Source organism: Pantherophis guttatus, chromosome 2 (assembly GCF_059756535.1).
Source record: "Pantherophis guttatus breed Tessera chromosome 2, ASM5975653v1, whole genome shotgun sequence".
NCBI lineage: Eukaryota > Metazoa > Chordata > Lepidosauria > Squamata > Colubridae > Pantherophis > Pantherophis guttatus.
Window position 1 is genome coordinate 182,866,529 of NC_142064.1, and position 23,459 is coordinate 182,889,987.

The window sequence follows — 23,459 nt, forward strand, 5'->3', positions numbered from 1 at the left end:
GAAGAAAAATTAACCACGATTTTCATTCAGTCCTTCAATGAAGCATATTTGTATAAAGATTCAACTACGAGAATATAATGCAAACATTTCAAAGATACTGCTGCTTGCAATTACGGAAGAATACCTGTTGAATAGCAATTTATTTCTGCTGTTACTATTTCATTCTTTCTAAATGAAATATTCCAATCAGAGGTATACTTTGCTTTTAAAAAACTCATTTTCTGTGGGAAAACAAATTTGCTACTATGTTACCAAGTTTAACTACATTATTTTGAGGATGAGAATTGGAAGTATAGTTGCAGAGTTGAGAATGGGAGGATGCATGCAGGCCACAGATGCCCCTATTTTAAAAATTCTGCAATAGGTCTATAGGAGGGTATTGATCATTTAACATGACATGGTTAATAACAGAAATTTAAGTTCTTTTAATATAGAGCAGTACGTAGACTTGACATGAATAACAATAACTTGTTTTTCTATGGTCAATAATATGAATTCATTTTGTACATAAGAAAGGCTCAAAATGATTAAAGAATTTTATGAGAGAAACAGTATGTTTTAGTTCTATAGAATAAACAAATAGCTCTTAACATTATATATTTGTTTTATATTCTGCTTTTCTACTCGAGCAGATATCCAAGAATGCTGACAAGAAACAAATTTTGCAATCCAGAAAGTTAAAACATATGAAAATTAATAAATTAACTGTTAAAACCTAGCAAAATGTTTCAGTGGATCTTTTAAATGTAGGCCATGAAGCAATATAGAAGACACTCTTTCACACATCAAATAGTTAATATATTTAAGAACTTCTTCAGAAGATCCTATTCAGCAGATTTTATTGGAAGACAGGATAATCATCAGCTCTTTCAGGACTTTAAAGATTAATGTCAAGAATATGAATAATAGACATCTCTGGAGAGAAGTGTAGAATTTTCCTCTTTCTTTGGATCACACTAGATCTAGATATAATCCAACTTTAGTTTGTTAAGAACAGCATAAACTACTTCCAGTTCATCAGTTTTACTTCAGGAAAACTGTTGGACTAAATTGAGATTGGTGTGATCCAGAGGAACAGCAGAGTTCAGAGCTGCCTGAATATTCCATTTAGATTTTATACATATCTGATTAATAATAATAGCTTAAACTGCATTTAGTAAGAAAACAGCAACCAATAAAATCTTTCAATCCAACATCATGTGTTCCATGTACTTTGTAGCATTGTATTAATTACAACTTCTGGGCAGTTTTCAAAAATAGTCATAGTGGGGGAAAAAATCAGCGGTCATGATAGGAAGTAACATGGATATCCGCAAAAAATAAAAAAAATAAAAAAAATCAAGAGGGATTAGTTAGTCCAACAACTGTAATTGTGTAAATGCAATCTTGTCATGGTCTGTGAGAATAACCTTGAGAGACAAGAGAAAAAGGCACAGCTGTGACAATGGTCATGCAAAAGATGTCTTGGCCCACAGAAGAAAAGAGAGCAGAAAAGATGTCTCACCCCACAGAAGGAAAGAGGGCACTCTCAGAATGGACTCTCCCTAGGAAATAAAAATAAGAGGGGAGAAGTGCTTTCCAAATTTAAGGTTCTGTTATAACCTTACAGAAAAGGTGATGCTGATACTCTTGATTTGTGTTTCTTGTCTGAAGTACCTTGAAGAGCTGACCATTCAAAATGTTATGATAATAGATATATTAAGTATTAATAGTAAACTAAGAGTAGATATAAATAATGAATATGGTGGTAAGCTTTAACTGTTATGACACAAAAAAATTGTACCCAGATGTCACACTGTTTAATGAATGATGGAATGTTTTGTATTAAAAGAAAATTTTAAAAAATTTAAAAAAGAAAAGAAAAGCTGACAGCTCTTCACTTCCAATTCTGCATCCAGTGACAACTAAGGATCAAGGAAGAGTTCTTAGATTGTGGACTTCAAGTGGGAGTGCAATTCCATCCTAAATAGGCTAAATTTTAATCATAGTATTTCCTGTTTATCAACGTTATCTCTATCTTGTATTAATTTAATTCCAGCTTGTTCTCATCTACCACATTATATGGAATTGGGTGTGCTTCAAGGGTACTTGAAGTTGAATGGTTCTTGGAGTTGAATGGTTAAGAAGCAATGATAGAACTCCATCCATTCAATTTCCAATTAAAACAATCCAGAAACTATTGCCAAAGCCTATTGTACAAAAGGATAGTCCAGTAACGCCATGTTTTAGGCAAGAATAAGTGTCTCTTGAAATTTGGCATTAGGGTCTGCCCTGATTGATTTGCTAAACCAAGAGAGGCAAGATTTAGATATACTTTGTTTACATTGTGATATTTACAAACCACAGAGAATCCATAATAACAAAACATTTGGGACAGTTGAAGGCCATGAAATGGATGGGTTACCTTGCTTGTATTCATGAGGCAAAATTTTGAGAGAAATTTGGAAGCTTGAATCTTTCATTTCAAAATGGTAGGAAGCTGCATTATTAGTTGCAGTCATGATGAGAGAGAGCAAAAGAGTCACGTGTTGTTTATCCTTGCTACAGACTATGCCCACCTGTCCTATCCCATGAATACCTTTTCTGTCAGCTAAGTCTCAATAATACATGCCAAATCAGTGCTTTCAATAAAATTCAGTTCTGGATAATAAATGCTTAAGCAACAACAGATATGTGACACTTAAGAGCTGGATATTTTCTTTAGAGGAATCGTCTTCATTGTCACCTTGATATCTTTGGGTAGATGATAATTTGAAGAGAAGCCTCTAGTCCAATACATGTAATAAAATTGGAGTTGTTCCTGTATCTTTTCCTACTACCTATTACTTTGAGTGTGCACGCATCCAAGCCATTTCCCAATCTTAATTTTTCCTGTACCTACCTACCTTTCTTCCTTCCTTCCTTCATTCATTTATTTATTATATTGCTGCCTATTCACACATAGCGGGTGATAGAACTAGCAGTCTAATTACCCACATTAACAGCTCTGCTCCATCCTAGTTCCAACATAACTTTCACACTGAAGTAACCTTCCTCTACAGCAAGATTCCTTTGTAGCATCAGGCTCAGACATCTGCTAGATGAAACTAGACATGATTTTTGCAAGGTGCCCAGAGTGAAAGTAACTGATTTTGTGGGAAGGCTGTTTTCCACAGGAAGATATTAGACTAGCATATAGACACTCAGCCAGATGTTGAGGTGGACTGGTCCTTTAATTTACTTAGGCTGTATCTCCACTTTTAGCAGTGTTGATGATAGCTCCATAAGATAGTGTTCCTTTTCTCATTATCTGATATTGAAAAGCATTCATTTACAAAACATTGAGTCTGTTTATTAACTGGTTTAAATTATTTTCAGGTAATAGGATTGATGCAAACATTTTTGAATTATAGGGCAGATTATTATTGAAATCATACCTGAAATGCTTTTACATTTGACCAATTTTCTTCTTGTTTACAGATGATCAGTAGAATTGAATATGTGCATACAAAGAATTTTATACACAGAGACATTAAACCAGATAACTTTCTAATGGGTATCGGACGTCACTGTAATAAGGTCAGTCTAATACTTTTTTTGCATGAAAAAAGTTATCATAAAATACAGTTTATTGAAAAGTTGTGCTGCTTGAGTTAGCTATTGGTTAATAGTATTCATCAAGAGATGAGATTTTCAGTCATATTACTGCAAGCAAATCATATGATATCTGCCTTTGTTCAGACCTTAATTTAGCAAATCGGTATTTTACATAACCTATATTTCTTTGCATACTCAAGTTCCTTCTATATCCTATTTAGGATATCCTAAATATCCTATTATTCAAAATTAATGAATTACAGTAGCACAGCTTGCCATAAACTGGGATTTTGTATTGTTTGCTGTATTTACTAGCATGGTGGATTCTTGAGTTCCAGTTATCTAGATTTTAATTGAGTAGAATCAATTTATAAAGAAATATTGGTTTGTAATACTACAGAGCTTTGTTTATGCAACTGCGTTCTGTGCAATCACAAGCCTGTGTAAGTTCAGAATGCAGTTAATGGGTAGGTATAGGTTAACATTTGCTTACTGAATTTTAATATTTTATTGGATTTTAAATGGGGGTAGAAGGGGATGATAGAAATTGAGTTGGAAATGCATGTTTTCTTTTGAAACTTGGTTGGAAATATTCTTGGCTAGCTTGCGAGAGTAAACTTTGTGATACTTTACATTGAGCTCGAGCAGACAGGCAGCATTGGCAATGCATTTAAAGCATGCTGTTAAATAGAAATTCTGAAGTTTGGGGAAATGTATGTGAACTGAATATATTGGCAGCAATATTCCCATACAGATTGGTTCTTCATAAGCCATCAGCGTTTACCTTTTCAATATTTTTAGCTACAAAATGTTACCTTTGTTTGCCTGTATGAATGCCAACTTGGAGCCATTACTTGAGAGCAAAATCAAACCAACAACAAACAACCTGTTGAATTCTGCTTTAAAGGCGTTCAGTGAAGCATTAAACAACTTTGGGGAGTTGGGGTGAGAAGAAATTGCAAAAGTCAAATTTAAAAGACACTGTCAGTCCTATTTCTATTGAACCTTATCTCTAAATTTCACATTCTTGTTTCTTTAATGCAGTCCTTTAATTTTCTGACAAGAACTGGAAGTATAACTAGAAAAAAATTAAACCAGTCTTGATTTGATATTTCTTCTCTTTTTGGGCCATTTCTCCATATACTTTGATAGTTATAGTGAGCTGGCATTGCAACACTTTGTTTTCTTCTGATGTGGAAATCTGGTCTGAAAAATGTTGTGCTTTGTTAGGTGACTTTTATTAAGAGTCACGTTGGATGATGAAAAAAAGGACCACATTTTTCAGTCCTATCAGCCATTTAGATAAAGAGTGACAAGCATTAAATTTTAGATACTCATTCGATGTTACAAATAATCCTATACATAAGATTATAACCCCCTTTGTTTAATCCACACAGAATTTAAAGCTTTAAAAGTGTGAAATCAGCAGTTTCTTTAAACATTAATATGGTTTTCATCCTTTTACCAAAAATACAGATGAATTTTGTATCACATGTCCATTGTACCATGGTATGGTTGGTGAGGCTGTTTTGTTAATCATGTTCCAATAAATTATGTTCATAATAAACTAAAATATAGGCAATAAATTTGGAATGCTGTATTTCTAAAATTTATTTTTAAATGTTATGTGTTAGGAATTGTCTTATTCCTAATATGATCTTCTTTGAGCCTCTCCTACAATAAGCCCTGCATGCTTACGAAAGTGAACTTAAGGTGACTAAATGCCTTCTACCTCTTCCTTACTGAAGATTTATTTCCCACATGTTGTTTGGGGGAAGGGCAGTACATATGTAAAAGCCAAAATTACTTTTTATTAAGCCAAATATTGCCATTGCTATCCCTGTTCAAGGCAGTGTCATTTTAAAGTGGCATGCTCAAATTTATCTTGCCACATCTAAATTTTTTCTGTATCATACGATTCTCCTTTGGAAAACTGTAGTGCTTGGTGGAAGAAGGATGGCATTTGGCTACCCTATTCTTTCTCTAACGCCTCGGTGTTGCCTGTCTGCGCCAGCCATTGTTGCAATGTAAGCAATACTGTTTGATGCACTGCCACCCTCTATTGTTTGTTCAGTGTTTAGAATCTCCAGTGGGGAAGAGGAAAAGAAGCATGACTGTTAGTACTTCTCAGGACCCATCTTTCTCAGGATTAAACCAGGTCTGAAACTGTCTCTATTCCAACCTCAATCCCAACTCATATGCATTTTATTTTATTTCGGAAAACATGTAGATTTGCAAAAAGCACCTTATGTTGGCATTATTCAGACATACTTGGCAAACATGTAACATTACTAAGTGACTGTCATAAGATAAAAGGTTCTTCTTTTATCCATGTTAATATGATTAAGGATAAAGGCCCAAACTTTGTATTAACCCTTGAAGAGTAGCTCTGTGTTCTGAAATATGACAAGGAGAATATAGAATGTATTGTGAAGAATTAGAGATGCCTGTGAGTGCATGGTCTGTTAATAGGTCTTGATGAGATTTCTCTCCCTCTTCATTAATGCAATCAGTATGTTTGGGAAAAATGCATTTTAGATGGGGAGAATCGAGCTCTATGGACTGAGTTGAAACTTCTGAAGGTCCGCCTCCCTGGTGACCTTCTTCAGTTTTTTCAACTCAGTCTCAGCTATGGACGTAATTTCTTAGCGCCAGAGCTTTAGAACTGAGCTTAGAATCCCTGGATAGTTTTTTTTATTATTATTATTTTCCTTTTTTCTTTGCCTTTTCAATTTCTGGCTTGTTTGGATTTATTTTGCTTGCAGCGAGGGAGAGCTCTCCGTGGCCACGGATTTGAGCTGGAGGGTGGCCCCTTTCGGCGCCCCTCACCCTCCCCAATCCCCACAGGTGCTAGACTTGTTTTTGGGATGCTGCCAGGCTGGGAGTCGCCCCAAACAAAATTTTGATCAAAAATAGATAAAAAAACTAAAGTAATTGTATCGTATTAAAATTTTACCAAATTTTAGTGATTTCTTAGCTCCTTAAACAGCTGTTTATTAAACATTAATTTTATTAAGATACTTTGGGCCCATGAATTTAGAAATGTGGCAATTGGAATAGTTTTCATTATATGCAGCGTCCTTTTATGCTGTATTGTGGCTCAAATTAAAGTACCTATCTAATTTATAACATTGGAACTTATTCAAACTTCAATATAGCCCCAGGCTGGATTTTAGATTTTTATAATATATCTTTCTGCAGAGAAGGAGAATGTTAGAAGACTGATATCAATTGTCATAGGCTACTTGCAGAAGAATAAGAGATTAACAAGTCAGCTGTTTAAACTGGATTGTTTAATCGTGGTTTACATGCACGTTCATCAGTTTGTATTTAATAAAAGTTTTTTGAAAAACTGAACCTGAAGTAAAAAAAAACCTTAAAAAATAAAGTTGGCTGAAGTCCTTTTCTTTATTGTATGGGGGTGAGATAGAAGGCAGAAGGGTAAACATGGATACTCATTGAGTTATTAAGAAACATTTGGCTTGATCAGGTCATGCCAGAAATGTTTTTGTATCACATAATAATTGAGCCAGTGTGAAGACTGTGTCCTATGCTAATAAACAAGGAAGTGATACTTCTTGTTCTAAAATTGATTTAGCTAAATATAAAATAGATATATTTTGTACTATAAATAACAAAATCCTTTTTGTGTTAAAATGTGCTTTATCTTGGAGAATAGAATAGTACAAATAAGAGCCCTTATTCCAGTGTAAACAGCAGAAGCACTTTGCCAGATTCAGACTGGAATCATTGAGTTTCCCTTCTCTGTCTATCATTCCAGTTCTGACTGGGTTTCCTTATTTACTCTGAAACTAAATCAGAAAGATTCGTGCAGGCATTCATTTGGCGGGTGGGGGGGGAGTAAATTAGGAAGATGTAAAGGCAGTAGCTTGGAGAAGTGTGGTTTATTGGGTGGAATAGTATTATATCTAATCTCAAAAGTAATATCCTTACTTGTCAACCAAAGCAATTTAAGAGGGAGTGTTATTATGTTGCTAGGTAACTTTGCTCCCTAGTATTATTTTCCCCTTAATGAAGCATGGCTTTGGTGTCTTGAGATTGTAAGAATATATCATCATGGAAAAGTTACATGGCAGAGTTATTTCCTTGCCATAATCTATCCAGTGCTTTATAAGAGCGTGGTCTTTCTATACCTTGCATTCAGGGCCGGATTTAGATGAAAAGAGGCCCTAGGCTATTCCACTTATGAGGCCCTTTCACCTATAGTGAAAGTGTAATTTTAATTTTGCTAACAATTTGAATGTAGGCCCCTCTTGATCTTGAGGCCCTAGGCTGAAGCCTAGTTAGCCTATAGGAAAATCCGGCCCTGCTTGCATTTGTCCAAATCAGAGATGGGAAAGAGAAAATAAATATCTGAAAATTATATTGTCAACTTCTTTTATAATACTTTTTTAAAAATCATAATGTCTTTCCTGCTTTGTGCTAATAAAGAGAAGGATCTCATAAAATACTAATTGGCCTACTAATATTTCAACTTTATAAGGTTTACTTATTTGAATCAACTAGGTATTCTGTGTTTTGTACTGTTTTCAGGTCATCTATCATGGTTAAGTGTTATCCATCCACATTCACCTATAACATAAACACAAGTGTTCAGTTAACTTTAAATCAGGAGTCAACAGTATTATGCCTGCGACACACTAGGATAACACTCATTGATCTTCAAAATTAATACTTTTAAGAGCAAAATCTCATGGGATATCCAAATCAGTTTTTGTGCTTGAGAACTCAGTAAATGTTTATCATTTTTTAACTTTTAAGATGTATTTTTAAAAATAAGTTTTATTAGAGAAATGTTGGTGTGTAATGATGCCTGTTGACCCTGCTTTAAATGCTGTCTTTCTTCCTCTCATTGCGTCTAAACTTCTTCACTATGGCAAATTATAAAGGCCCAACAACTATTTTATTTACTTGCTTGTTTATTAAACAAGCTTATAATAAAATGTTCCTTAAAGACACTAGTAACCTGAACATCTGTTAAATTATTGTTTTCAGTTGTTTTCTAAATTTTAGTTTTGTCAATTATTTGGTGCTTTTACTTTAGGAAACACTTTTTCTCCTTTTTTAAAAATCTCTTTTTCTGTATTAGCTTTAGATACTTTGCGAAAAATGTACAGGAATTACTAGGAGTTTTAGTACACTTCCTAAAATGAACTCTTAAAAATTGTCTTACTCCATTAGTCTAGTCTTAGTTTTCTACAGAACAATATATATATATATTTTATTAGACAACTGATTTATTATACTTTTAATCTGCAACATCTAACAATTTTCAGTTTATTTATAATTGAACATTTTAGTTAAATTTGATAGTCCTTTAATTAGTAAAATATAAAATAAATTATTCTGTGACACTTTGGTCTTGAATTCACATATTCAGATATTTTTTGATAATATAAAAGAATGCTTCAGTGTAGTAGAAACAAATGATAGCAGTAAGTGGCAGAAAAGCAAAATTACTTGAGAAATTAACTGAAAACAGTTTCATAAAATTGTATATAATAAGAAAATGTTAAAATGTTAACATTTATGTGGCCTAGCTTTATTTAATTATTTATTTTACCATATTTTATTTCTCTCCAGTCCTTACAGTCTCTTTAATGGCATGCCAACATATAGAACATTCATAAGAAAGTAATACAATCCACAATTTTTGCAGTAAAACTCACTTTGAATAATTTTATTTGTTTTTTCCTAATAGATGAGAAATTATAGGTCCATTTTATATTTTATTTTTCAAGTAATAATTAAGAGTTGTGGTTTTGTTTCCCTTGCCTTTAAATTATAATTTAATTTAATTTTGTTGGTCTGAATTATCTATTAGGCATATATTTAAAAGTTCTGATGATATTTCCAAATGCCATCTGGAAATTTGAATCTATTTTATCTATTTTAAAGTTATTCCTTATTGACTTTGGGTTGGCCAAAAAGTATCGGGACAACAGAACAAGGCAACACATACCTTATAGAGAAGACAAAAATCTCACTGGTACAGCTAGATATGCAAGCATTAATGCACATCTTGGCATTGAACAGAGGTAAGTATCCAAGCAATTTCTGTAATTAGATTAGGAACTGTAAAAAGTTAAACTCCAGAAATTTCTGAATTGCTGCTAATGCCCCTTATCAATTATCAGATTAAGAGGCTGAAATTATAGTTTAGTAACTTTGGGAAGACCACACATTTTCTACCAGTGCCATAATATTTGGGAACTTAAATACTTATTTTATGACAAAAAAAGGAAAATTAATTTAAATGTTCTTACAATAGAGCAAATATTGTGTAGCTTATAGACACCAAAATATCCATGACAGATACATTTTTATACATGTTGCCTTAACAAATAAAGTCATTTGATATAACTAGTTAACAGCAGAGTGGATACCCAACATAAAACCATCCTTATATGGTTCCTACAAAATGCCAATGTTAAATAAAAGTGGAAAAACTTTGCATCACAAATAGCATATGTTCTCAAAGTTAAAATTATTTCTTAAAGACTTAAAACTTAAGATTTCTTTGTTCTTATCCTCTGGAGAGATTGCTGTTTTTAAAATAATTTATTTTTTATGTATATGGTATTAATTTATATCTAATAAGATTCTCAGCTCTGAAATACAGTACTTCAGGTGAAGTTAACTTTTTCCTTAACAGACCAAGAGTTTTCATACACATTTCATAATTTGTGAATCAATACCTTTTCCTTCATTCTGGTGATAGTTTGTAATTTTTAAATTGTGTTCAACTTCTTCTAACATATACTTTTGGACTTAGCATGTTTTCTGATGCCTTTGTTGGCATTATAGTGTCAGTCATCAAGCATAAAAATTGGATTATTTCTGGAATCAGTATTTTTATCATAAATTTTCAAAATTCATATGGTTAAATTTAGCTTTTGAATATTTTCAATTATATTTTATGTAGAATAAGAATCAGAATTGTTCATAACAGTTTTGCTGTTATGTGCTTTCCTATTATGCCTACACAATTTTCATGCTTTCATGATCTCACTGTTGTACTATTATCAAGATAGATATGGGGCTGAATGGAGCTCTTGGAGCTTGTTTTACACACAGTTGTTGACCAAAGTAGAAAATGATTGGAAAATAAGGGAAAACAATTTCAGCAATCATTGAAGTCTAAAGTTAATAGTTATTTTTGCATAAAATATATATATTATAAAAAAATGCTTGATTATTATTTTATTCTAGGGAAGTGAGGGCACAGTGGTCAGGAAAGGGTTAACTGCCTCTAATCCGGCAGGATCGAGTCAGGAAGTTGATAACACTCCAAGATAAACCAAAATTTAGAAGTTAGCATTTGATAAGGAGAAAAATAGCAAAATAGAAAATTGAATATGCCAGGAAAACTGGTATGCAGTTTTCTGTAATAGTTAAGCAGTTTGCTAAAATTTGAAGTGTATTGCTACCATGTTTCCCTGAAAATAAGACCCTGTCTTATATTTTTTTTGAACCCTGAAATAAGCATTTGACCTTATTGCCATGCGCTCAAAAGCCCAATTGGTCTTATTATCAGGGATGTCTTATTTTGGGGGAAACGGTATACCATCTTTAAGAAAAACAAGAATTAGAAGGAATAAGATATGCATCATTTTACAGTTCTCCAAATAAATTTGGTGAATCTTATTTATTACTGTTGCATATTAGTGTGTTGCACATTTTACTGACAGTTCATTTTCATAACTTATTGTGACCTGAGAAGTGATGCTATGCAATGTATGAGTAAGCACATAAAACTTTTTTCCTCAGTCGTCGTGATGATATGGAGTCATTAGGATATGTATTGATGTACTTTAACAGAACCAGCCTGCCGTGGCAAGGATTAAAGGTATGTTAAAAACTTCATACAGAGTTGTAAAAGACCATACTAAAATATTGGATGAAGAAGCACAATATTGTTTATTTGTAATTCAGATACTATGGAATAGATAGAATCTCTGGCATGATATGGCACCCTACACATAGGTCTAAACTGAGTATGGTCTAGGCTGCTTCTTTTATTTGCTTATTTCTGACAAATACCTTAGAAGATGCTCAGAGAAAGACATTAGGGGTGAGATAGCCTTAAAGGGCAATGTGCAGTTTGAATAATGATTTGGAAAAGTTATGGAAAAGTGTGCCCTGTCCAGAGAACTTTGGTTATCCTCAAGCCTTGCTCAAAGTACTGCAGCCTTTCCATCTTCAAGATGGTGTATTATGATTTAAAAAATGAGAGATATGCATGCACAGACACACATTCATTGAGATAATGTACAAATATGTGTGAGAGAGATAGAAATCTGTTGGTACTTTCTTAAGAAATTATATAATTCAGATGATGATTTTGAGTATATTGATGGCAGTAAGCAATTTGTGCTGGCAGTGTTAAGCTATCAGGTGCAATCTAATACCAAGAGCATTATGAGATATCTATAATTTACTCATAATCTGACTATATAGGAAAAATACTAGAAACAGCCATATAATCCTATCATGAGCTAATTAAGTTGGAGTAAAGCATGTAATAAAGATTTTTATTCCTTTTCCAGTGAATTCTGAAACTTGGTAATTTCCTTTAGATCTATGATAATTAAAAAAATACTGTATTTTTCGCTCCATAAGATGTACTCCCCCTCCCCCAAAAGTGGGTGGAAACTGCTGATCCTTTGGTGAATAGCAGCTGGGCTATGGCGGGGTAGTCCTTTTACAGTGCTGAACCCCGCCTCTTCTGTCTTTGTCATTGCCCGCCTCTTCTGTCTCTTTTCCGCAATGCAGGAGTCAATAGGCAGAGCTGGCATATGAGAGGACACCTATCTGTGTCCTCTCAGGCTCCGCCTGATACATTTTTCTCTTGTTTTCCTCCTCTAAACCTAGGTGCATTTTATGGTGCGAAAAATAGGGTAGCATTGTTCCATTTATATCAGGGATGTCAAACTCAAGGGCCAGATCCAGCCCGTGGGGCCGCCCTGGAAACAGTGAAGGACAGCCTACAGTGGCTCTGCCAGCAAAAATGGAGCTCAAGAGGACTGCATATTGTCCACCCGAGCTCCATTTTCGGCTGCAACAGCCTCCTGCAACCCTCTGCCAGCAAAAACAGAACTTGGGAGAGTCGCATGTGGCCCTCCTGAGCTCCATTTTCACTGGCAGAGCGCTCGGGCCACCACAGGCACCCCCAACATGAGTGATGTCAAGCTGGCCACGCCCACCCCCCACCCCGATCAAACAACCCTGAAGCGGCCCTAAATGAAATCAAGCTGATTTATATATATACATATTTTCTGCAGGCTGCAACAAAGAAGCAGAAATATGAAAAGATTAGTGAAAAGAAGATGTCTACTCCTGTTGAAGTTTTGTGTAAGGTACAAACTGTTTTTAAAATTTTAATTCTCTGATAATGAATCATATTTTCTTTTGTAAATAAGCCAATAATTTTGGAAGGTAAAATTAATATTATATAGATGTTTAACTGCATGTATTATTGGAACTGTCTTTACAGTAGTTATAATTGATCTATCTTTAATTTTAGTGTCACTTTTTCTTTTGTCCGTTACTTACCATTTTCTAAAAAATAATGATATAGAACTGAATTTCTGAGTATAAAAATTGTGGGGATTTTGCCTCCAATTCTTGCGTTGATTTCTTCTGTTTACAGGGATTTCCTGCAGAATTTGCAATGTACCTGAACTACTGCCGTGGCCTGCGCTTTGAAGAAGCTCCTGATTATATGTATCTGAGGCAGCTATTCCGTATCCTTTTCAGGTTGGTCTTGTAGGATACTTCTTGAATATTCAAATAGAACAGTTTTAACAACAATGGTTGTTCACATGGTTAGCTTGGCTAGATAACATTCTTATCATTCTAGAAGTTTGGCTGAAAATATAAAAATACGTAAAAGAAATTTGGATATACTAGAAATAGACTTCATTGGGAAGAGATCCTTTCCTGATACTGTATCAAAATGATTTTGTGTCTGGATAGCCTACCTCTTATTCCGCTGTGATGTCTGTTTTATGATTGGCTATATTGGTATATGTCAGCCATTTGGAACTAAGCAAGCTGTACTCTGCAACAACCATTTTTAGGAAGTATTTTCTTTGGTCTACAAAAGTTGGTTATATCATAATTTAGTCAATTCAACATAAACTACACTTGAAATTAGTACTGTGCTGTAATTGTTAGTGAATCTATTTTTTTTTCAGTGCTGAATTTGCTCAAAATTAATGTTGACTGCAGAGGAGGTTAAAGTGACTGATTAAGATCGCAATAGTCATACGTGGTCATTTGCAGAATTGCAGAAGTTTATCCGTGGACTTAGTGCAGGGTTCAACTCAAAAAAGAGAAATGGGGATGAAGATTGGTATTTCCCTTTCCCCTATTAATCAGTTGGAAGGGCTTTATAGACTTTATGCATGGGACTCTTTCCACTTGAGCCAAAGCTGTACTTTTTTAGAAGTACAGAGGACCTTGAAAGTTGCTGCAAGCAGATTTTAATTATTAACCATCACCCTGCCTCATGTTCATTGTTTTACAAAATGCTGCATTTTGAATGCCAGTTAAAGCTGCTTATGCAACAGCAATTCAAGTATTATATCTCAGTGATGGTTTTCTTACTTTTTAAATTGTACCCTCTGTAGGACCCTGAATCATCAATACGACTACACATTTGACTGGACAATGTTAAAGCAGAAAGCCGCACAGCAGGCAGCCTCTTCCAGTGGGCAGGGGCAGCAAACCCAAACCCCCACAGGCAAGCAAACTGACAAATCCAAGAATAACATGAAAGGTTAGTAGCCAAGAACCAAGTGACGTTACAGACCAAAAATGATAAACACTAATTTGGATCCTGTTGGTGATACGGGTTAGCTCAAGGAGGTCATTAAAAACACTTATTTGGCTATTTAGTATTTAAAAAACGGACGTCCTTGGAAAATTTGACTACTAACTTTAAACCAAGTGTCCTTGTTTTCATATCATTTCTTTGGGTATGTTGGGTCATTTTAACCACTGCATCTTCTACTCCCTCATTAACCCCTCTTCAAAATAAGCTGGCTTGGTGTTGGGAATATAGTATGAACCAAAATCCTGGACCTAACATTTTATGGAAGAAATTTTCTATTATTTTTTGTATTGGGCCGGTATAGATGCGGCTTTGGTATGGGTTTCTTTGGAGGGAAAAATACCCAAGAAGTAAACATTTTCTTTGAATATATTCCTCTTCCCCACCCCAGTAAATGACATCAATTTTACTACAGACAATCTTAGGAGGCAGTATGTACATTATTATATAAATAAATAAAATTAGGGTACTTTTTTAAAAAAAATTAGGACATAGATAGCTTCAGCATGATGATACTCTGTATTCTCTGAATAGCATAGCTAACAATGCTACAGGGAGACGAGTTCCCATGTTCATGCACAAACATATCAAATCTTTCTCACCCCTCTCCCTCAGTAAAAGACAAGAAAGGCAGTGATCAGAGGATTTGGGAGGGTGGGTTGAATTTAGGCAGAATCTATCAAATATATATGTATATATAAGGGATAGGGAAGAGAAACAAAGTAAACAAATTCAACTGAAAATACTTCTAGGTTCCTGGGGGATCTGTTTCTAATTTTAATTATAGATCTATTTGAGATTTATTGACAAAATAATAAAAGAAGCAACTTTCTATAGCAGCAGGCAGTAAATGGATCACATTTGGGAATATGTTAATTATGTTTCTATATCTGTAAATAAGATGGGCAAGCACACAAAATGCAAACAGTGTAACAAAGAAATGCAAGCCCTGAGTATCCAAATGAAACGCCACGAGGCTTGGTCCTCTTTGAAGATAACTGGAAAGCAAAACGAGTCAAGTCTGCACATGCAGGACCTTCAGGTCAGTAAATACTGTTGTCGTAATTTTTCAAAATTGGGACTGTTTACTTTTCTCTGTTTTGAGGTTGGTTTAAATTTTTGAATTGTGTATAAATAAAACCAATCAGTACTTCCATTTTTATTTAATTGAAATAAAAATATGCACATTCCTTTTATACAGTAAGTACACATTATTAGTGCATATAACAAAGAATATGATTTAAAAGGCCACAGTACTAATGATGCTTTTTTTTTTATTTAGGAGAATCTATACAGGACTCTGATAACTGACTGCACACACCATTTTCAATCATAACATCAGTGCCTACCATTTTAGAATTACCTGATTAAAAATGTTTCAATTACATCAAATATGTCAGAAAAAATATTTGAAAAAAGAAAAGCTGGAAAAAGAAGAATAAAATTCTACTATCCACAAATAGGCAGAGATAAATTTATGATAACAGATTACAGCAAGAGGTAATTAATGAAAACAGTGTCACTTTATGCAGCAAAGTACGGATGAGAACACATCGTTGATACAATATAGTCTCTGCCAGGATGCAGCCCATTAGAGCAAAACAAAGATCATAAGGAAATTATTGGATAAAACGTGTAAGAAGAAAATAGAAAAGTGTGCAAATCTAGAAGGAACCACTATTGGTTGAACTATGTGACCATATTCACAATAATCCAGTTGTGTATGTTTTTGAATCAACAGAAAAAGAGGATTGCTTCCTTACTTAAATTATTGAGGCATAAATGTATATATTATTGGATGCTAGCAAGAATTCCAAACTGTAAAAATGTTTTTATTAAAAGGCTAATATGCATTTTTGTCATAATGATACGAAGATATCAGGATGAGAAGAGATAAAGAAATCAAGAAGACCAAAATCAATAAAATACCACTTTGTGGAATATCCTTCAAGCTGCTTTTTGGAATATCCTTCAACTGTTCCAGAAGTAAGGATAATAATGCTGAAATCTGCAAAACATCTGCTATACAATTACAATTTGGCAACAGCTATTCTGAAAGCAAGAGGACTTGATTCTACCACAAGCCGTTCAGTAATTCTAATTAGTAAATATTGAAGTATACAAAAGTAGAGATTGAAAAATTGTATCCAGTTTTTTAAAAAGATGGGGCTAAAGCAAACCTACAAACATATGCAGTCTCCCTTGGGCCTATTCCCATAGCTCTTTGAACTAAGTGCAAGGAAATTATTGTTTCATTTTGGCTGTTTTGTCGAAGTGCGAAAGGAATTGACCAAGATTTTAAATTAAATTTTCCAAAGGCAGAGTTAAATGCAGACATTGACATGACGTATTTCCAGCTCATTTTCTTGTCATTATTTTCAGTATTCAATATAGGAGAAATATTTTTAACAAAGAATTGTTTATGACAGGGATAGCCAGCAATAACCCATCAAAATGGCTGTAAAGCACTGAAGCGGTATATAAGTCTAAGTGCTATTGCTATTGCTAAAATATACCAATTATAATTAATTTCATGCCTAGTCAGATCTATTTAAGGAACATTTTTTCTTTAAAAATTTTAAAAGCAATACTCCTGCATTCGATTTCAGACTACTGAAATGATAATCCAGTTATCCTCTTTCTCTGAACTTTTAAAGAAAAGTCTTTTCTTTCTTTGCATTCATTTTAAATTCAGAAGTAATTTGGGATTTGAAAAGAGGAAATTGGTTTTTTTCCAGTTTACGAATCAGAGTGTTTTCACTTGGTTGAAATTCCTGTTCTACTTGTTTAAAGCAGCATTTTATGTGTATAATTAACTGTTCAGAGATACGTTACTTAAATAATGTCTGAATTTATTGAAAATGAGGCTAAAACAAGTTAATATCACCTAAATTGTAAATAGTAGTGGTAGTAGATATTTTCCTAGTAACTATGCCAAAAAATCCTCTCAAATGGCACAAATTTGAAAGAAACATCTTATCTTGTAGGAATAGGGAACGAGAGGGCTTAATTGGATAGAGGTGAAGAGAAGGAAGAAAGGTATTTCCACCAGTGGAGTTGCAAATGGAAGGATTATATTGGAGAAGAAGGAAAAGGGCTGGAGTTGGAGACTTATTGAGATTGTGTTAGGCAGGAGAAAGTGTTACATAAAACAAATAGTACAATATTTATATCTTGGGGAAGGAGGTGATGGTAGAAAGGGTGAAAGTGCATGTAGTCCTTGACTTACAGCCACAATTGAGCTTGGAATTTCGGTCATAAATCACTGCAGTCATTTAAGCAAGGCACCCATGTGTTTGCCTTGCTCTGAGCTCTTGTCATTGCGGTTCTGCCTCAGCATGCAGGAAGCCCAGTTCCCCCTGCATGCAGAAACTTGCCACAAGACTAGAAGCATCAATCAGCTAGGCCCAGGAGAATGCCGACCTTTCTCCCTGTACCACCACTTCTGGGTCCACTTTTCAGATGTTTCAGTGGGGTTTTTTTAATGCCATTTTTGGTTGGTTGGTTGGCTTTTTGTTTTAGTGAACAGAACACCAGAAAATATGGTGCTCCAGAAGATCATCTTGCTTGATATCTATATGTTAGAAGGAAAGACAAATTATATTTCTTATTCTATAATGTTATGCATACAGTTAGACTTCTGTTATGGCAGAGGCACAAAGACTATAGAAAAACCCCATTGGAATTTTGAATTAGGGCAGATTAATATGACAATATAAAGGAATTCTGATAATAGAAATAATAGAGTTATATTAAAAGCTTTTTAAATACAAAGCATTAATTTACAATTGCTACTTCAGTGGGTAAGTCAGACTTTTTGCTCATTTAGAAATTGTTCATCCAAGGATGAGAAATCAGATGGGAGATGAAAAAGGCTGTTTGTACACTATATGAATAAGAATTGCTAACTAAAAATGTTGGAACAACACTAATACTATAATCTATTTGAAATAGTTAATTTAAAAGCCTTAATTTTCTTTACAGTATCTCTTTTCATATGGTATGGTACAGGTAGTCCTCAAGTTAGGACCACAACTGAGCCCAAAATTTCTGTTGCTAACCGAGACAATTGTTAAGTGAATTTTGCCCCATTTTACGATCTTTCTTGCAACAGTTGTTAAGTGAATCACCATAGTTGTTAAGTTAGTAACATAGTTGTTAAGTGAATCTGGCTTCCCTCTTGACTTTGCTTTTCAGAAGGTCACAAAAAGTGATCACATGACATCAGGAAACTACAGCCATCATGAGTCAGTTGCCAAGCACCGGAATTTTGATCACGTGACTGTGGAAATGCTATAATGGCTGTAAGTGTGAAAAACTGTCAGAAACCACTTTCTTCAGTGGTTGTAACTTCAAACAGTCACTGAATGAACTGTTGTAAGTCGAGGACTACCTGTACTTGATTGGATGCAGATTTACCTATTAAATAAACAACATATCCAGAAAAACTCCAAAGGCTGAATTCTGATAACTACTTCAAATTTTAATTTGAAAGTTAATTTTAGTTGCCAGTCTGCAAAACGTCACTCTTTTTTAAAGGACTGCACTCAGATGGAAATTGATATGCACATAGTAGCTAGAATAATCAAAATGTTAAGTTTATTCTGATTTGAATATTTTGTAAGGCATTATGAGTCGTAGCAATATGATTGTGTATACCTTTCCAGACTTGTGCATTCTGTACTGCTTTGCAACTTTGCTTTAAACACCTGGACTATTTATATGCTATAAGGAATGGTTTCATCACCCTTTATTGAACTTAATAATTGTTCTGACCACAGTATTATTTTCTCTAAAATACCAGTGCAATAGGTACTGAATGTACTAGATGCAGCCTCATGTATAGTTTTGGAGGAGGATGTAGTTGATTTTTTATTGTTCTAGTATTTATTTTGGCTGTCTGAATGTAGTTGGGCAAGATGGTCATGGAAACATCCATACCTGATTTTCCAAACAAATTATTTTTTATTTTATTTTTTTGCTAGGACATTGGTATCCTAGATACAGTGCTTATGTTTATTTTTTTCTATCGGTGATAACCAGCTTAAGTTATTGGAGAGCGTCTAATTCAAATCTGGAAAAGATAGAATTTAATAAAGGATCTAACCTACATTTGAAATGTATTTTACAAGTACGATCAAGAGTGGAAAGTGAGTTAGTATTGTTGTTGCAGCATGTTCGAACTGCCCTTAAATGTGTTTATGGGTTGAGAATCCTGGACTGGTATGAAGTCTCTAGTTCAAATACTTCTCAGTCAATGTGGTTGGATGGGTGAAGTGTTTAAAAATTTGCTCTGAGGCCACTCGTGATTTTTTATTTCTTTTTTTCATACTTTTCCTACTTTTTTAAGGTATGAGACCCCCAGAGTCTACCTATAAATTGTACAGATAAAAAATCCTCCAATTATAAAGAGGATTCTACTTTTATTCTACTGATAAAAATACCATTTTTAGAGACCTAGACTCAACGGAAAAAGACTAGAGACAGTCAAGTATCTTATTTCTGCATGAGTCTGGGAAAAAAATGAGCTCGCTTCTTTTCTTTTTCAAAGCCTTCACAGTGTTGATATGTAACATAAAGCAGAACATTCTTTAGAATCATTCTTAAAAGTATCATCTAACATTTCTTTATTAAACACTTTCTGCTAGGCAGGTCAATATTCAGTTTAACAGACATAGCAAAGAAGATATGTTAGTTTTAATTGAATGTCTGTTAGTGTTACATAGAAAAGGATAACTCTACAGTTTTGAATAGATGGAAAAAGTTGTAATGTATTTTCCAGACACATTCGTCCAAGACAGCATTGTAGAGTGGAAGATATAGGTATAATGACTTGCTCCTATAATTCCAGGTAATGGTCAGAAGATATTTTCATCCTGTCTGGTACTTTAGCCATTGAGATTGCAGCTCTTTAACAAAAGATAGTACAAGCATTTTACACCATACTCTGAAAGCAAAAGTAACCATTTTTTCCATGTAATTTTCTTAACCTATCTTAGCTTTCCATTTCTTTCTTGCATTATTCATGCTTTTAAGATTTCTCCCTCAATAGTAGAAATGAAAGATTTCCTGTAATATCACAGCAGTGCAGTTCAGTGTTGATTGGAGGCTTTTGGGTGGAAAGTAACAAACTGTACACTTGCAGAGAATGTAGTTACTAGATGTCAACTGTTTTTAGGTAGTTTTCATCTACATATTACTTTTGGCAGTCTTAACATAATTGATTTTTTGAATGACTACATTCTTTTTTAGAAATTTGAAACAATTATAATACATTTGGCTAATTTTAGGTTCATTTGTTTGATACAGTAACTTGAACCATGTAACAGTAACTTTCTTGTAATTTTTAAGCAACAGCATTAAATGGCGATAGGATTTGTTTCAATTATTTTTAAGGCTGTTGTTTTGGAACTAATTAAGCAGGTGAAGTAACTCATCTCAGTTATATATAACTTGAAATGTAATTGGATCATGTATTAGATGAGGAATTGTGTTCCAGTAAAATGGGTTGTTATTCGAACAGGCTAGAACTTCTGTAAGTAACAAAATTGTCATGCTTATCAATCTTCTTTCTAGGAATAGCTGGATAATGCTGTAGATCTCCTATATGTGCCATTTTGGAATGACAAGATCTATGCTTTTACAATTTCGGATATATAGAAGATGTATTTCCATGTACAGACTGTATATTGAAAATAAACATGCATACAAACAAACAGCCTATGTGGCAACTTTGTACTGTTATCTGTGAATCTTAGTGCCTGTCTTATACTATCAACTTACATATATTTGATTTTGGACTGTAAATGTTAATTTCATGAGGGCAACTTCAGATGAACTAATATGCAGTGTAAACTGGTTTAGTTTATCACTTTTCTGCTGTACATTATCTATATAGTGTATCTGAAGTAGTTTATAAAAAGATATCCCCTTTAGTTAAATATATTAGGAGTATGATTCTCTTCTGTACACATAGAAGACATGTGAAAAGACATGTTTTTAAATATTTAAACCATGACTTGATCAACTTGTGATTCAGTATTTGAAACTGGCAATATGCAAAATTGTTTAAGTATACTTAATTAATTCAAAAGGATCCGCAACTAAAAATACTCAATGATTGGCAGCCTGAGCATAATTGATCTTCCATGGAATTTGATACGGCTGCCAAATTAAAATTGTTGACCTGTCAAAAAAGCTGGTGGCTGGGTGCGGTTTTCTCTGAAAAGTAGGGTTCTTGCATGTTTTTCTCTTGGTGCATAAATGGGACACTCAACCTTGGGGCACTGATATCAAGTGGAAGATCAGTCTAATTTCGAATGGAATAGATTTCTTTCCTATTGAAATCATAATCTCTTTTAAGATTTTCCACTCAGTTGGTTGGCTCTTTCCAAATATCAAAGTGTTTTGTTTGTTTTCCAGGTTTTTGAGCATGAAGAAGAGAACAGATGAGGCAGAGCTGAATGGAGCAGGATGTATCACCTCCCAAATCCTAGAAATCTTAGTTCATAAATACACATACCAGTGGTTGTGGGCAACCATCTACTTGATGTAAAGAACTTGCTTTCAGTATAAACTGGCTCTGGGCAGCACCATTGATGCTGCATCTCTGAGTTGTAGCAGCTGTAATTGTGAATATTACTGAGATAGTTGAACATGGTGTCCAGTTTTCTATTGCATTTTTTCAAGTGGAAAAATTAACCGAGTGGTTGACACACAAGTGGTGGAGAGAATTGTGCATATGCCAATTTTTGTAACCTTTTTACTTTGAACTACACTGCTTATGAGATCTCATTATTTTGGAAGAATGGCATGAACAAGTCTTCAGAACAGTTGCGATAATTGTAAATGCTCACAATTGTGCACTCCTCCTGGGTATTCCTCCCTGGTTCTGAAAGTTGTACACTTAAAACATTCATAAAATTGCTGGTAACTTGAGTGATGTAACAAGCCAGCTATTGTGGTAGTAACCAAAGATTCCAGTTTTAAGCATATGAAAGACTCTGCCTGCTTACCTGTGCATAGAAATAACAGCATCTAAAGTGAAGACTTAAGAGAAATTTAGCGACTACTAGATTATCTTTAGGACTTTGCATTAACTCTATAATGTTATTGGTATAAAAGGAGAAACAGCATATTTGTCACAAATTTAGTTAACATCCTCCAACTGAAACTATGTAAAAGTTGCTTAGATAAATGTAATCACTGTAAACATCTAGAAGATCTGGGATTTTGTTTTTTATTTTGAAATGGGAGCATTTTTGTTTACAAGTTCATTAAAAACTAAACTGTTCCTATTAGGAATCTTTTTTTAATTTGCCTTGATAATTTGCAAACTAAATTAGACACCACCTTTTTTTAAAATGGCAGTTACAATACCATTTGTTAAAGCAACAGTCCTGTTTCTTAATCATTTTAGATCTAGTGTTGTAACACTTCCTCACTTTTGTTTTTAAATAAATTTTGTATTTGTTTTCCTGATGGGGAGGGGCACTCTTGCATTTTTATAATCTGTTGCATTGATACCCAGTCTGCTGTAACAAGAGATCAGATGAAAATAAAGGAATCTTTTCAGACCCATTGCAACAGCTTAAAAATCCTGCCATAACTCTGCATTGGCTAGACTGTTTATTTTTTGCAGATTTAAAATGAAAGGGTATGAAGGGTATTAAAAAGGAAGAATTTTCTTTCAAGTTCTTGTGACACAAATATGACAGGTTTACTCTTGGTCTCAGGCAGCCTCTCACATTGGTTACTGGTTACTGCCTTAGGTTATCTTTTCACTCCAACCCAGCTGAAAAATATTCTTACTGCTGGTGATTCATATAACAGTGTAACTTATTCCTTTATAGCATGTCAGAATAAATTTTAAAAGTTGTCTGAAAATGCTGCCAGATGCCTATTGTGTACATGGTTTTTTTATGACTTGCACACCTCTTCTGTGTTTATCAGATAATGTCCCAGTTCATATTTCAATATGAGACATTGAAGCTCCCTTAAACAACTCCTTTTCCACAAAGTGAAT

General features: G+C 34.0%; 1 protein-coding gene across 5 annotated transcripts in view; it reads left to right on the forward strand.

Moving 5' to 3' along the window:
- CSNK1A1 (casein kinase 1 alpha 1) overlaps nt 1-23,320 on the forward strand; it is a 36,510-nt gene extending 13,190 nt beyond the window's left edge. The window contains exons 4-11 of one of the 5 annotated variants that reach the window (XM_034405749.3): nt 3,460-3,558; nt 5,651-5,734; nt 9,496-9,635; nt 11,368-11,446; nt 12,882-12,956; nt 13,250-13,356; nt 14,232-14,380; nt 21,857-23,320. In XM_034405749.3, the coding sequence (XP_034261640.1) occupies nt 3,460-3,558; nt 5,651-5,734; nt 9,496-9,635; nt 11,368-11,446; nt 12,882-12,956; nt 13,250-13,356; nt 14,232-14,380; nt 21,857-21,864 (741 nt within the window). In that variant the 3' untranslated portion in view covers nt 21,865-23,320. Of the gene's footprint in view, nt 1-3,459; nt 3,559-5,650; nt 5,735-9,495; nt 9,636-11,367; nt 11,447-12,881; nt 12,957-13,249; nt 13,357-14,231; nt 15,477-15,716; nt 15,858-21,856 lie in introns of those variants that run through there. The other 4 variants (XM_034405760.3, XR_015732532.1, XM_087887391.1 and 1 more) reach the window with 4 other exon arrangements.
- The last annotated feature ends 139 nt before the right edge of the window (nt 23,321-23,459 follow it).